Raw genomic sequence first — 14,354 nt, 5'->3', positions numbered from 1 at the left:
AAGGACAGTTGCCTGGAATCTCTTTGGAGAGACAATTACTCTGTCCATTTCATCTGCCCCTTTGTACTTAATGGTACTACTTGTAAAGAAAATTGATATTTCAATTTTCTAAACTTCTGAGATACTCATGCAACATTTACTTTAAAATCTATTTTCATATTTTAGAACTACTTTGTAACCTTTTCCATTTTGAATTTCTTTTTTCTACAAACTATTTTCTATTAAATGGGTAAGAGCTGAATCTAATCATGTTAAAAGATTCTAGGATATGCATTTTTAGATAAGAAATATAGCCTAATATTTTTTAATCTACCCATTTATTATCTACAGAAGGTCAAGAAAATTGCAAAGTGCCAGCTTCTCTAAATATCAGGAAGAGGAAAAGAGTTACTTTTGGAGAGGATCTAAGCCCTGAGGTGTTTGATGAGTCTTTGCCAGCAAATACTCCATTGCGTAAAGGAGGAACACCTGTCCGCAAAAGGGATTTAAGTGGTGTCAGTCCTCTGCTACTTGAGCAATCACCAGTTCCTGTGCAGCTACAGTTATCACAACCAAATTTTGATGACAAGGGGGAGAATCTTGTAAGTGTGAAAAATGTGAAACAAACTTGTTTTTATTTCCATCAGGCCTCACCTGTTTTGTGTGAATAATAATTATGCTTTGAAATCACGAAATGGACTAAATGATGTGTCATGGTATAAATTAATGCATTTTTCTAGGTAGGTTCCCTCCCCCCCAACCCTGTGCCTATCATGACAGGTGTATGGGGGATTAGCCGTGTTCTCATACTTGCATGACACCTTGTGCACTGCATATTTCATGACCCTAAATACGGTTGACTGTAGGATGTACCATCATTTTATCTATCACCAAGAAAAGGGCCAGAACTGAATCTGTCATACACCATGAATTGTAGGATATACTCAGATTTCAGAGGTAGAAAGATTTGAGAGAGCAACAACCTTAGAACTGATACACTGTAAATACAAACTTTTTTCCTCTAAGATGATTTTCTGTAGGTAGAATTACTGGATGAAAAATGGATTTTTTTTTTAACCTTTTTGATATATATTGCTGAGCATTCAGAAAGTGCAGTATAAAGGTTTTATTTTACCACACTTTGTAAACCTGGGTATTGACAGCACTTTTTAAAAATATCTCAATAAGAGAAAAAGATGACTTGAAAACTTTTAGTTTACTAATGAGGTTTGAACCTTTTTCCTAGGTTTATAAGCCTTTGGATTTCTTCTCTAGAGAATTGTCTATTAATCTTTACCCATTTTTATATTGGGGCCATCATTCATTCTCTCCCTTGCCTATTATATTTTGAAATAAAAATATTCCATGTTCAGCCAAGATGGAGTTGGAGGGACCTAACTGACATTTTTGTAAGAAACAACTAAAAAAAAAAATCCCCAGAAAACATACAAAACAGTGGTTCTCAGACATTGAACATCAGGAAGCACAGGATAGTAATCGCCAAGAGAAGAGGAACAAATGGGACAAGCTGCATAGGAACCGCAGCTTACTGCCTGGACTATACTTCCCAGGCCACAGCACAGGAAGGTTTTTACCTTGGTAGAGCCTGGCAATCTCCATGAATTGAGAAAATGGAGCTGGGGTCTGGGAAAGCAAAGAAGGCTAGAGCTCATGGCAAAGGACCAGAGAGGAGAGAGCTGCAGAGATAGCTCTGGAGATCTGCAAAGCGTTCACTTGAACCTGTAGCTGAGTACTGGTCAATGTGTGATTGTGAATAAACTGCCTGATTTCAGGGAAAGGACTATCCACATGGGGCAGAGGAGACAATCCCTAGAGCTTACAGATGGGCAGGAACTATTCCCACCAACATGAGTGGTTGAAGAAACCTTGTAATTCAGAGGGCATCAGATACTTGGGAGAGTATTGCCTCACTAGCAGGACATAATTAGACTAAAAGCCTAGCAGAGCTCAAAAGCAAACTTCGAAAGGACACAGCTTTCCTCCAAGTGACTTTACTGTGTTGTATAACCTAACTCAACAGAAAACTATTCAGTGTCAAATAACATTAAATTCAAAATGTCTGACATTTCAATTAAAAACTAATAGATGTGTAAGAAAAGATGCCCCCAGTGGGTAGAAAAACCAGTCAATAAAAGTAGACCCAGAGGGCGCCTGGGTGGCTCAGTTGGTTGAGCAACTGCCTTCAGCTCAGGTCATAATCCCAGACTTCCAGGATCGAGTCCTGCATCGGGCTCCCAGCTCCTTGGGGAGTCTGCTTCTCCCTCTGACCTTCTCCTCTCATGCTCTCTCTCACTCATTCTTTCTCAAATAAATAAATAAAATCTTAAAAAAAAAAAAAAATAGACCCAGAAATTACACATATGGTAGAATTTGTAGACAAGGCATTTAAAAAGTTACTTTAACTATCTTTCATATGTTCAAGGTAGTGGAGCAAAGTTTGAACTTGTTAAGAACATGAAAGATACAGAAAAGATCTAACTTGAACTCTGGAGGTTATAGTCGCTGAAAATTAGAAGCTTCGGGAAGAAAAATATGTTGAATGAGATTAATAACACATTAGAGACTGCAAAAGAAAAGATTTGCAAACTTAAAGATGTAGCAATAGAAACTATTCTTGAAAGAGTGAAAACAACTGAACAAAAATAAGCAGTTGATGAGCCTGGGACAACTTAAGGTGACATAATATGCATATACTTAGAGTCCCCAAAGGAGAGGAGAGATCAGAACAGAAAAAATATTTGAAACATAATGGCTGAGTTTTCCGATTTGATAAAATTTAAAGCTCACAAATCCTCAAGTTCAAATTCCCAGCAGAAGAAATATGAAATAATATGCAAAGACACATCATTACTTAGAAACCATGATATATGGCCTGGTACGACCTAGAACAAAAAGACCCGTGACCCTAAAGAACAACAAACATGAAAGGCAGCCGAACTCTCGTTAAAAGTGCAAGCCAAAGGACAATGCAGCAGCATTTACTTGGAGGAAATACCAAAACAGTAACAACAAAACATATCAACCTAGAATTCTATATCCAGTGAAACCATCTTTCAAAACAAAGGTGAAGGACAGGCTTTTTTAGACATCTGGAAGCTGAGAGGATTCATTGCCATAGTGGGTTAGCATTAGAAGAAATGTTAAAGGAAATTTTTTAGTCAAAAGCAAAATGGCTCCTGATGGAAATCTAACAAAGAAATGAAGACCACTGAAGCTGCTAACCCATGTGGGCAAATGTAACAGACTTTTTTTTTTATTATTAAACTCTATAAAAGATTCTTTAAAGCAAGGATAATGATAGCATATTGTTTGGTTTATAACATGTCAGTAAGAAATACAACAAAAATAATATGGCATGAAGGCTGGGAGGTGCTCTTATGCTTTACATAAAGCGGTTTGAGTTAAACATGTATGCTGTAAACACTAAAGTGGCTTAGAGGGAAATAGTTAAAGCCTGTATTTCAGCATAAGAGACATCTCAAATTAATGATTCCAACTTCTACTTTAAGAAGCTAATAAAAGCAAATTAAAGCCAAAGTGAACAGAAGGAATTAAGATAAATGCAGAAATCAATGAAGTAAAAAACAAAAATAGAGAAAAAAATCATTGAAGTAAAAAGATTATGCTTTGGAAGATATTAGTACACTTCTAATCAGACTATTCAGAGAAAATGAGAAATACTCAAATTACAATATAAGGAATAAAATGTGACTTGACCGCATTTTCTTTCTTTCTTTTTTTTTTTTTTTAAGATTTTATTTATTTATTTGGCAGAGAGAAATCACAAGTAGATGGAGAGGCAGGCAGAGAGAGAGAGGGAAGCAGGCTCCCTGCTGAGCAGAGAGCCCGATGCGGGACTCGATCCCAGGACCCCGAGATCATGACCTGAGCCGAAGGCAGCGGCTTAACCCACTGAGCCACCCAGGTGCCCCTTGACCGCATTTTCTAACAGGTTTTAGAAGGGTGATACAGATAAGATAATATGGAAGTATTATGAAAAACTTAATGCCAATAAATTCAACAACATAAGCAAACTATTCCTTGAATAACAACCATTCCTTGAAAAACAACCAAATCTCACACTAGAAGAAATAAATGACCTCATTAACCCTATATCAACTGAAGAAATTGAAGTTGTAGTTAAAACCTTCCCACAAAGAAAAAACTGCATGTCCAGATGATTTTGCTAATGAAGTCTACCAAACACTTAAGGAATTCTTAATTTTATGTACACCCTTTCAAGCCAATTGAGGAGGTGGAAGTAATGTTCAGTTCAATGGCAGCATTAACCTGCTACCATAATCAGACATTGTAAGAAAACTATCACCTCATGAACATAATACATAAAAAGGTACTATATCAACACCAACTGAGATTTAACCCAGAGATGGCAAGTTGGTTTACTATCTGAAAAACAGTCTATATTTTACCATATTAACAAACTAAGGAAACCATATGTCATTTCTGATAAGTACTCTGAGCAAACTGGTGATTATAGAAAATTTCTTCAAACTGACAAGTTTTATTTATGAAAAATCAATAGCTACCATGATAATGTTAATTATGTGGGAAAGAAAAGATTTGATATCTACATTTGTATTGCCATTTTCCCTGAAGTCCCCCTGAGTAATACTGAAATGTTAGGTTGTGTTTATTAATGGAATATCCTATTTACTTTAGAATTAGTACATGTAATTTTTAAGTAAACCACAGAGTAGCTTATTAGTGCATCATTTAATATTTTATTTGTTGGACTGTAGTTAGTAAACAGTTTCATTAAAGATTGGTAAATTATTGTAAAATATTTTTATATTCAGTATGTTTATTTTGCTCTGATTTTTTTTTCTTAATCTTTTATTGATTTCCCATCTGTATGCTTACTCAAGTTCCATCTACAAAAATGCCCAAAAGAAAAAAAAATTTTTTTTTTTTTTTTTTGGGCACATTACATGTCCACTGACTTTAAGGATGTCTAATTTCTACTCTTGTTTTTCTTTGTTTAGGAAAACATAGAACCTCTTCAGGTATCATTGGCAGTTCTGAGTCCTGTTAATAAGTCTTCAATCTCTGAGACTCTTTCAGGTAGTAACTTTTTTTATCTTAAAATCAGACAAGTTTCATTTTCATTATGAAACTAAAACTTAACTTCCTTTTTAAAAAATTTTATTGTAACAATGCATACTTGCTTTAAAAAACCATATAGTATAGAAAGCTTACAAGAAGTCTCTTGGGGCACCTGGGTGGCTCAGTCAGTTACATATCCAACTCTTTTATTTCAGCTCAGGTCATGATCTCAAGGTGGTTGAGATTGAACCCCATGCAGGGCCCCAAGATCAACAGGGAGTTGGAGCCTGCTTGAAATCTCTCCCTCTCCTATCCCTTCCCTGCTTGCGTGCTTTCTCTCTAAAATTAATAAATAAATATTAAAAAAAAAAAAAAAAGTAGTCTCTTGCCCATCCAGGCCCCATACCTTGTAATCACCCACAGTTAACTTCCGTAGATGGTAGGCCCTGTTTTTCAAGTCCCTGCAGGCAATGGAGTTCTCCTTTCAACTCCTCTCCTCTCAACATGTCAGTAGTAAGCTCCTTGTGACAATTGACACAACTGAATGATGTGGATCACAAGGATCATTTTCCAGGGTCCAGAATTGTTTACCAACATTAAGTTGGCCTGTTGGGCACTTGCACTTTTTAAGTCCCTGGCTTCTTTATGATCGTGACAAGGCAAGACAGGACTTGGGTGACAAATGTCATGGGAACCGTTATTCAGGTCTTTTTCCGGAAAGAAATCCCTTAGTGGCTTCTCATTGGCTGGAAGACACAAACCAGATTCACTGGTACAGAATCTAAGACCTGGAGTGTGAAGTTAGAGCTAAACCTGGAAGCATAGTCTGTTCCAAAGCCCATGCTTTTTTACATATTATACTACTTTTCATATACAACATTAAAAGTGATCAAATGAAATAGTTACCTGAATTTTGTAAGTTAAAAAAATTATTTTCATAATCATCTTAATGCCCTTTATGCAATTTCATTGTAATTCATTGAAATGTAGCTTGGAATAAATGGACATGAGTGAAAATATGGCATTTTATTATAATCTGAATTCATGTGTTATCTTAGGGCTAAATGGCATGCATTCTCCATGTAACGTGGTAAAAGTTTTTGGGTATTCATTAAACTCTAAATCTTAAAACATGTTTTGGATCTCAGAATTTATCTTTGGTAATTAATTATTTATGTTTAGATATTATATTATGCTAAAAGCAAAGGTGCATATCCAAAACAATGTCCAGTATAACTGAAAAATGATGACTCTTACAACTTTTTGTTAGCTACCCTTATTTTGCTTGTCTTCTTCATCAGGCACTGATACTTTCAGCTCTGAAAAAAACCATGAGAAAATAGCCTCCCATAAAGTTGGTAGAGTAACACGGGCCTCTAACAGAAGTAGTGTAAGTATTTGTATTTGGCACAATGTATTTGTTTTTAAATCTTGCTATAAATTTTTTTTGTTTTTATACTCCCGTGATTATAGGTAAAATCTTGATTTGATTAATATCATTGAGAGCTCATTCCTTACCTACATAACATATAAACATATAACCCATGGTAATGTTCTTTTTTCTGATTTCATTTTAGTTCTGTTAGAAGAAAAATACAGTAATATTACAATGTAGTAATACAGTGCTTTCAAAGTTTGTGTTAATGTAGAAGGTAATCTGTTTGGAACATTTGTTTGGGGTCTATGTGGTTTTATGAATTTTATTGAGGTTCACAGTGGAGAAGAGTAGTGTGTAATTAACAGACCCAGAAAATGACAATTATAACTTTTCATAAAAGATTTCATTTTTTTTCCAGGTTTTTTAACACTGGGTTTTAACTATTCCATAGGAGCATAACTCCCACTGAATGCATGTCTTTTCCTATTTCATTAAATTAGATAAAATTGGATTTTTGTTTAAATTTATAAATATATAGTATACCATGATGGGCCTTTTAGCTGAAGTTGGGTGATAAACCCAGAATTCACATTTAGATAAGCTAAGTACATGTTCCTACCCCACCATCCCCCATAACTCCACAGCACTCAGCTGCTAAATTGTAGATGCTTAGTAAATATTTGAAGAAATAACTAATTTTACACTTTTTTTTTCTTTTTTAAAAAAATGGACAAAGTGCATATGCTTCTGGGTATACGTTTGATAAGATCAGAAATTGGTAATTACTCTTCTCCCATTTGGGTTTAAGATGGTTAAAATACTTGCAGTGGAACTTGTGAATTAAAAGGAAGTGGGATAGAAAATGTAGAAACAGTGTGGGAAGGAAAATAAATGTGAGAAACATATCTTAAAATGCACTTGCTTGTGTTTTGTGATATCCCTCCTTTAAATTTTCTTTATAGCAATTGATCACTTTTGCAGAAGAGAATGTTTGCAACTTATTTAATACAGAAGCTCAGCCTTGTAAAGAAAAGAAAATTAATAGGAGGAAATCTCAGGAAAAGAAGTCCACAGGAAGAGTACTTTCTAAAAAGAATCAGGTAAGTGTGTGTTTAAAGATACAGTAAGAGAAGAATTAATTGGTACATATCTTTGTTATATGATTAGGAATGCACGAAAACAAAATTTTTCTAGTTAACATCAGACCAAGAGTATTAAAATCATCATAGAATAGAAAGGGCCAGAGGCAATTTGTGTGTGTGTGTGTGTGTGTGTGTGTGTGTGTTTATATATGTGTGTGTGTGTATGTATATATAAAATTTATAATATATGTAATCCGCTATAATTACCCGAGGACCATTTTTGTATTTTGTATTTTCTTCATTGTATTATGTACATTTTCAACACAGTGAAACTCAGAACTCAAGTGTTAAATTGATTCTTACCTTTGAATCTCATCTAATCTCACCCTATGAAATCACCCTAATTTCTTAGACAAAGATGAGTGTGCCATCTGCCCTTGTGTGCTTTCATTTCTGCCAGGGCTGGATCTCTTCCCGTATTTAAGGGAGAATTTAGAAACTGGCTCTTCATCTTCCTCAATACTTCAAGGCCTGTGCTGGCTCAGGGGACTTTACGATCTCTTTATGGATGGCTGATCTAGCACCTTAACTTAGTCACTGGACCTCGGCCACTTCAGTGATCCAGGCCTTCCTCTGCCTTTCCCCACAGCTTGTTGGTACCTAAGACCTTCCTGCTTTTAATAGTACACACTACTTTGTCCCATTTGCTGACCCCAGCGGCCTCTCCTGCCACGTTCTCACTCCCTTACATACCTCTTCTGATGTGAACAGTCTTCTGGCTCCTCCGTGTACCCTCTGGCATTCAGGTATCCCGTTATTTCCTACGTTTCCTTGTTCATACTGCCTGAGCTATTTCACCAACTCTTGTCAGTAACGTGCGTTCTCCATCCCTTGCCTTCCACTTCTAGTCTGGATTGGTCCCCCACCACCCTCCTGCCATCTAACGTTGGTTCTGGAGAGACACACATCGGTGATCCTATGGCAGTCATAGCTGCAGATACTCTGTGAAGTCTGCTCTCACTTTCCACCTCTTCATTGGAATTATTTTCCTAAGGTGTTGAGAAACTAGTGACAATCGAGAGCAGCCTTTGATTTGAGGTCTCATGCTTTGTTAAGTGGCACCTCAGCAGCATTTGACATAACAGAACATCCCTTTACAGTCCCTGTTACGGGTTGATTTCCTTCCATCCACCCTTAGTTTGTATTACCTGGAGCTCCTCTTTGCCGTTCTAAATTGTATATTTTCTGGGTGGTGTCATTGGCAGCATGGTTGATGCGTCCCAAATCTGTCTGATCTATAAACATGATAAATGGCCTACTAGACTTCTCTTCTTAAACCATCCTACAAGCCCCTCAGATACCAACTTTTCCAAAACTAAGCTCATCAATCTTACCCCAACACCCCCCCAAAACAGTTAGTAAACTTCCATCATGTTCCATGAAACAAAAACTGACTTAAACATGGCCCAAACATCTGCAGGCCAGCAAAGCCGAAAAAACTGAAAGTTTTCCTGGTTCAATCCCTCTTTTAGATCACACTCCTTTGAAATATCCCCTTGCTGAAAAAAAAAAATACACATAAATTCAAAAATATGCATACATCTTTATTATTACATTAGAAATTGGTTTTTTCAGACTAAAAAAAAACTGCTACAAAGAATGTACATGTACTTTTTGACATAAAATCGATAGCCAGAAAGTTCAAGGAGGATTGAGCATTAAGGTTTGTTCCAACCCCTCCCAGGACACATTGGAGTTAAAATAATTGATTTAATAAAAAGACTAGCCTCAGAATAGCAATGAGAAGAGGAGGGAAGGGACGAAGGATGTTAAGCAACAGGACAGCCTTCAGTGAATCTCTGGAAGACAAAGCAGACGAGGGCACATTGACAGATGAAAGGTGTAGATTTACAGCCCAGAATGTACTTGGAGGGAGTGAGAGAGGCATTGGGAACCAGCCAGCACATAACACGATCCCAGGAAATCTGTGTCCAGTATTGGCAGATCCAGTAGAAGGTGAGAGTGGGAAGTGGTAATGGAAAACAGAAAGATTGAAGTTTTGTATATGAGACAGTTCGCACCAGTTGGCACCCCACGTCCTGTCCCATCAGGTTCTCCCATCTCAGAACAGATGATGTCATGTAGGTGAAAGCCCTCATTCTGGGCATTTGGAAAGTCCCATAGTCTTGACAGCTTGCTCTTGCCCTCAAGCAATGCCTATGGTTGAGACTCTCCATTCTGCCCTGCCCGACCCTGCACAGAGCTGCCATTAGGATTTCCCTGCAGGAAACAGAGTTGCTGAAAAACAGGGAACTCTCTGACCAATTTATCCAGACTTTTCTTATGTAAAATCAGACAACTCAGTACAAACCAGAGATGAGAGATCTATATTTAAAAGTTGTAAAACTGGGGTGCCTGCGTGGCTCAGTGGGTTAAAGCCTCTGCCTTGGGCTCAGGTCATGTTCCCGGAGTCCTGGGATCAAGCCCCGCATCTGGCTCTAAGCTCAGCAGGGAGCCTGCGTCCTCCTCTCTCTGCCTGCTTCTCTGCCTACTTGTGATCTCTTTCTGTGTGTCAAATAAATAAATAAAAAATCTTTAAAAAAAAAAAAAAAAGTTGAAAAACTGACCCCAGAAAGAAAGATTATTCTGGGAATGGAAGGAAACTTTATTTTAAAAAGACCTGACATACTCGGATTTAAGAAAATATTATCTGCATAAAACTAAGAAGATGATGCTATAAAAAAGGAGCAGAGGGAGAAATATTCATAAATACATAAAATTTAGTCATTGGACTAGAGAAAAAAGGAGTATCCCAGAAGGTAGAGCAAAAGAGAAACAGACTAGTAGTAAGATATGAAAGCTGAATCTAGGAGACTATGTAGGTATCTGAGAACAAGAAGATAGAATGAGAGAAACTGTCCAAAGAAGGGGTTTCCAATAGTGGAAGAAAAGAGTCTTCAGGGTATAAGGGTCTACTGAATGCCTAGTACAATTAAAAAAAAAAAAGGCCAGGACTTCAGCCCGTCATTATGAAATTGAACAATAAGGATAACAAGAAAAGTGGACTTTTCCTCCCAGGAAACAAGAATCTGAGAGTATCAAGTTTAGCAGCAGTCTGAATGGTAAAAGGTAATTGAACAGGACCTTTAAAGTTTTGAACAAAACTTGATGTCAGCCCAATAATCTGTACCCAGTCAAATCCAGTTAGGTGTAAAAGAAAAAAATAAAGACATTTAGACACTTCAAGGACTCTGAAAGTTTTTCTTTGGGCATTACTAAAGGAGATACTCTAGCAAAACTGAGGAAGTAAGCTTAAGGATTCAGGACACACAGTGGATCCTAATAATACAGGAGAGCGATGCAAGGGAAATCTCCAAACGTGGTTGTTCAGCCAGCGCAGAAGAGCAACAGTTCCAATTTGAGCAGGAGGAAAGGGTGCTCCAGGGAGAAGGTCTGGATAGAAAAACAAAAAGACCTATGATTGAGAAAGTGGAAGGCATGTCATATAAGAAGAAAAAGAAAGGTAATTATATGCCTATACCATTTCAAATAAAAGTCCGTGTATAAAAGTTCTGGAGTAAACATGAAGCAATAGTTAGTGAGATTTCAAGCAATAAAGGAGTGTAAGGAAAAGTATGTTTTCTAGTGCCAAGAGTCATCTACAGGGGGCGCCAGAGGAAAGGAAGCCAAGATTTGTCCTTGGCAGTCCTAATGTAAATGCTGTTTTCAACTAAGGGCAAAGCTTTTTAAGAACCTGATTGTTGTGCAAGATGATCTGAATTAGCTGAATCAGAAGGTGAGAAGTGGGTAGAGAAGATGTCAGTGAGAGTGTTAGCATTCAGTCTAAGGGGAAATGTGCAAATTCCGAAGTCAGACTGCCTGGGTTCTAAATTCTGGCTTGACCGCCTCCTACCAGTGGAATGGCAGGCAAGATTCTTGATTTCTCTATTGGTTTGTATTTATTTATTTATTTATTTGTTTGTTTGTTTGTTTGTTTGTTTGACAGACAGAGCTCAGAAGTAGGCAGAGAGGCAGGCAGAGAGACGGGAGTGGGGGGGTGAAGCAGGCTCCCTGCTGAGCAGAGAGCCCGATTTGGGGCTCCATCCCAGGATCCTGGGATCATGACCCGAGCCGAAGGCAGAGGCTTTAACCCACTGAGCCACCCAGGCGCCCCTCTATTGGTTTTAAAATAAAGGTAATGTACTTAATTTATAAGCTTATTGCATGCATTGAATGAGTTAGTGCTTGTAAAATGCTTAGAATGAAGCCTGGCGATAGCAAGTATTACAGCTGTCCTTACAACTGTCTTACAGATTAGGGGTTCAAGATCTATTTTGAAAGCTAATGAAACAAATTTACTTTTTGACTCAGCAATCTCATGTTTGGGAATCTGTCTCTGATCCAATGACGAAAGTGCAAAAAGGTATATGAACAAAGTTATTTTTTGCAGTACCCTTTGTAATGGAAAAACCAAAAAACCAAAATGTCCATCAGTATGAGACTGGTTGGATAAACTAGGGTGTACTGACAAAGTATTTTACAGCTGTAAAGTAGAGTGAAGAGAATATCCAATGTGATGCCAGGATGTATTTACAGTTAAGTGAAAAAAAAAAAGTAGGTGTAAATAACATATATAGTAGGCTTCTTGGTACTGAATTGTGATGCCGCCCCCACCCTGTCGCCAAAATACTTCTCTGTTGAAACCCTAACCTCCAGTACCTCAGAATGTGACTCAATTTAGAGATAGGGCCTTTGATGAGGTGACTGATTTAACATGAGGCCTTTGGGATGATCTCTAATTCAGTCTTAATTGTGTACTTATAAGAGCAAGTTTGGACACAAAAGGACACCCTAAGTGAGCACACACCCAGGGAGAAGACCACATAAAGAGGCAGCAGGAAGGCAGCCATCTAAACACCAAAGAGGGAGGCCTCAGAGGAGACCAACCCTGCCAGTGCCTTGGTCTTGAACTTCCAGCCCCCAAACTGTGAGACAAGAGATTAAGACTGTGTAAGCCACCTAGTCTGTGGTGTTTTGTTATGACAGCCAATATGACAAACGAATATACTACGTTTTACCTAAGAAAATAGGGAACATTAAACATGTGTGAATATGTGTATATATTCATACACACACATAAATCTTTTCATAAAAGTGGGAGAAAAAGCCAAAGACAGTATGTATAAAGAGTCCTTTGAGAGAGGAGTGCAATCTAGAATAAAGAAAATAAAGGTTTTTGTGGGTTTTTTTTTTTTTTTTACACTGTCAGGGATCCAGACTTCATCATTAGACAAAAAATAAAAATTCAAATTCAGAATCTTGTTAGGCTAAATTTGAATTAGAAACATCAGTATGGACTCATGTTTTTTTTTCCTTTAAAAAAGACCTCCTAGCTCTGTCAAGGTTTAGAAGCAGTGAGCAACCCTGGTACCTAGGTTGTCATTTCTGAATACCATTTTCGACTAAAAGTGATCAAGGTTCCAGAGTGAAATGGCTGGTTTCAGATTTATGAACAGCGCATGTAGGAAATGAGCCTGGGTCTGTACCAGTGTGCAGTGAGGGAAGCTTTAAGAAACGACTGGGGCCACGGAGAAGTTCCTCAAACCATTTCAAAGGGGCTCCACTCACCAAAGGTAGGACAGTGTGACTGTCAGAAGTAACAGTGGCTGAGCATCTGGATGGCTTGGTCGGTTAAGTGTCTGCCTTTGGCTCAGGTAATGACCTCAGGTTCCCAGGGTCATGCCCTGCATGGACATCCTCCCTGCTCAGTGGGGAGCCCACTTCTCCATCTCACTCTGCCCTTCCCCATGCTTGTGTTCCCTCTCACTGTCTCTCTAATAAATAAAACCTTTAAGGAAAAAAAATTGTAGAGGATTAAAGCAGACTTCAAATGTGAAAAAAATACTTCAGTTCATAATAGTTAAAAAATCGTAAAGATCACCTTAGGAGCTCACCAGGTTGTTTTTGTGAAAACTGGAAAATTCAGGAGTTTTATTTCTGGGAAGCAAATAGTTGATGAGGGAGTTACTTATAGGAGAATTTCTACTAATAAATAAAAAACTTTCATGAAAGTTGTTGGTCATGAGGTAGTAGGCTGATGGGGGAGTCAGAATGGATGGATTGCAGTGGACACCTGAGCCCCCTGGTCAATCACAGTGTCACAGGGGAGAGAACATGGTCCTTCTAATGCAATGAAGAAGTCTACAGGCATCAATGAAATAATCTTTCAAAAAAAAAAAAATCAAAGCTGAATCTAATCAAGCCTACATCTAATGACCAGTTTTAGGAAGTGTGGGCGAGAGAGGAAAATAAAGACCCCCTGATTGCAGTCAACCAAATCCAGAACTTGGCTAATTCTCCGAGACAAGTTCCTCAGTTTACTCATCAAATGGTGAGGGAAGAAAGAACCATAGATTACAAGATCTGCCAACCGAATGGAATGTGTAAGGACCTTATTGGGATCCTGATTTTGAACAGTTGTAAAAAACATTGATGGGCCAATTGGAGAAACTAGACCTCTGAGGAAATATAGGGAGAATTGCTGTTTTTGTTCTTTGTGTGTAGGCTGTTTATTTTGAGATCATTTTAGATACATGGCTGTTGTAACAAGAATTATGGAGATTTCCCAAGTACCCTCTATCCAGTTTCCCCCAGTGAAAATTTAGAAAATATGACATAGAAAAATACCTGCAGTCAAAATAAACGGATATCCTCTTGCCTTCGTAACCCTGCCTACTTCCCATGCCTCTCCCCACCTTAAATTAATGTGTTCTCCATTTCTTTCATTTTGTCATTTCTGAAATGTTATAAAAATGTAATCACACTCTATG

The 14,354-nt window shown here is 37.7% G+C and overlaps 1 protein-coding gene across 4 annotated transcripts in view; it reads left to right on the top strand.

Moving 5' to 3' along the window:
- Positions 1–14,354, top strand: part of CDCA2 (cell division cycle associated 2) — a 51,809-nt gene that overhangs the window by 26,311 nt on the left and 11,144 nt on the right. For all 4 annotated transcript variants that reach the window (XM_082729221.1, XM_082729219.1, XM_082729220.1 and 1 more), the window contains 4 exons: positions 331–581; positions 5,004–5,082; positions 6,366–6,454; positions 7,405–7,542. In XM_082729221.1, the coding sequence (XP_082585347.1) occupies positions 331–581; positions 5,004–5,082; positions 6,366–6,454; positions 7,405–7,542 (557 nt within the window). The remainder of the gene's footprint in view (positions 1–330; positions 582–5,003; positions 5,083–6,365; positions 6,455–7,404; positions 7,543–14,354) is intronic.

This window comes from Mustela nivalis (genome assembly GCF_964662115.1).
Source record: "Mustela nivalis genome assembly, chromosome: 4".
In the NCBI taxonomy this organism is placed as follows: Eukaryota; Metazoa; Chordata; class Mammalia; order Carnivora; family Mustelidae; genus Mustela; species Mustela nivalis.
This window is presented reverse-complemented; position numbering and strand designations above follow the sequence as displayed.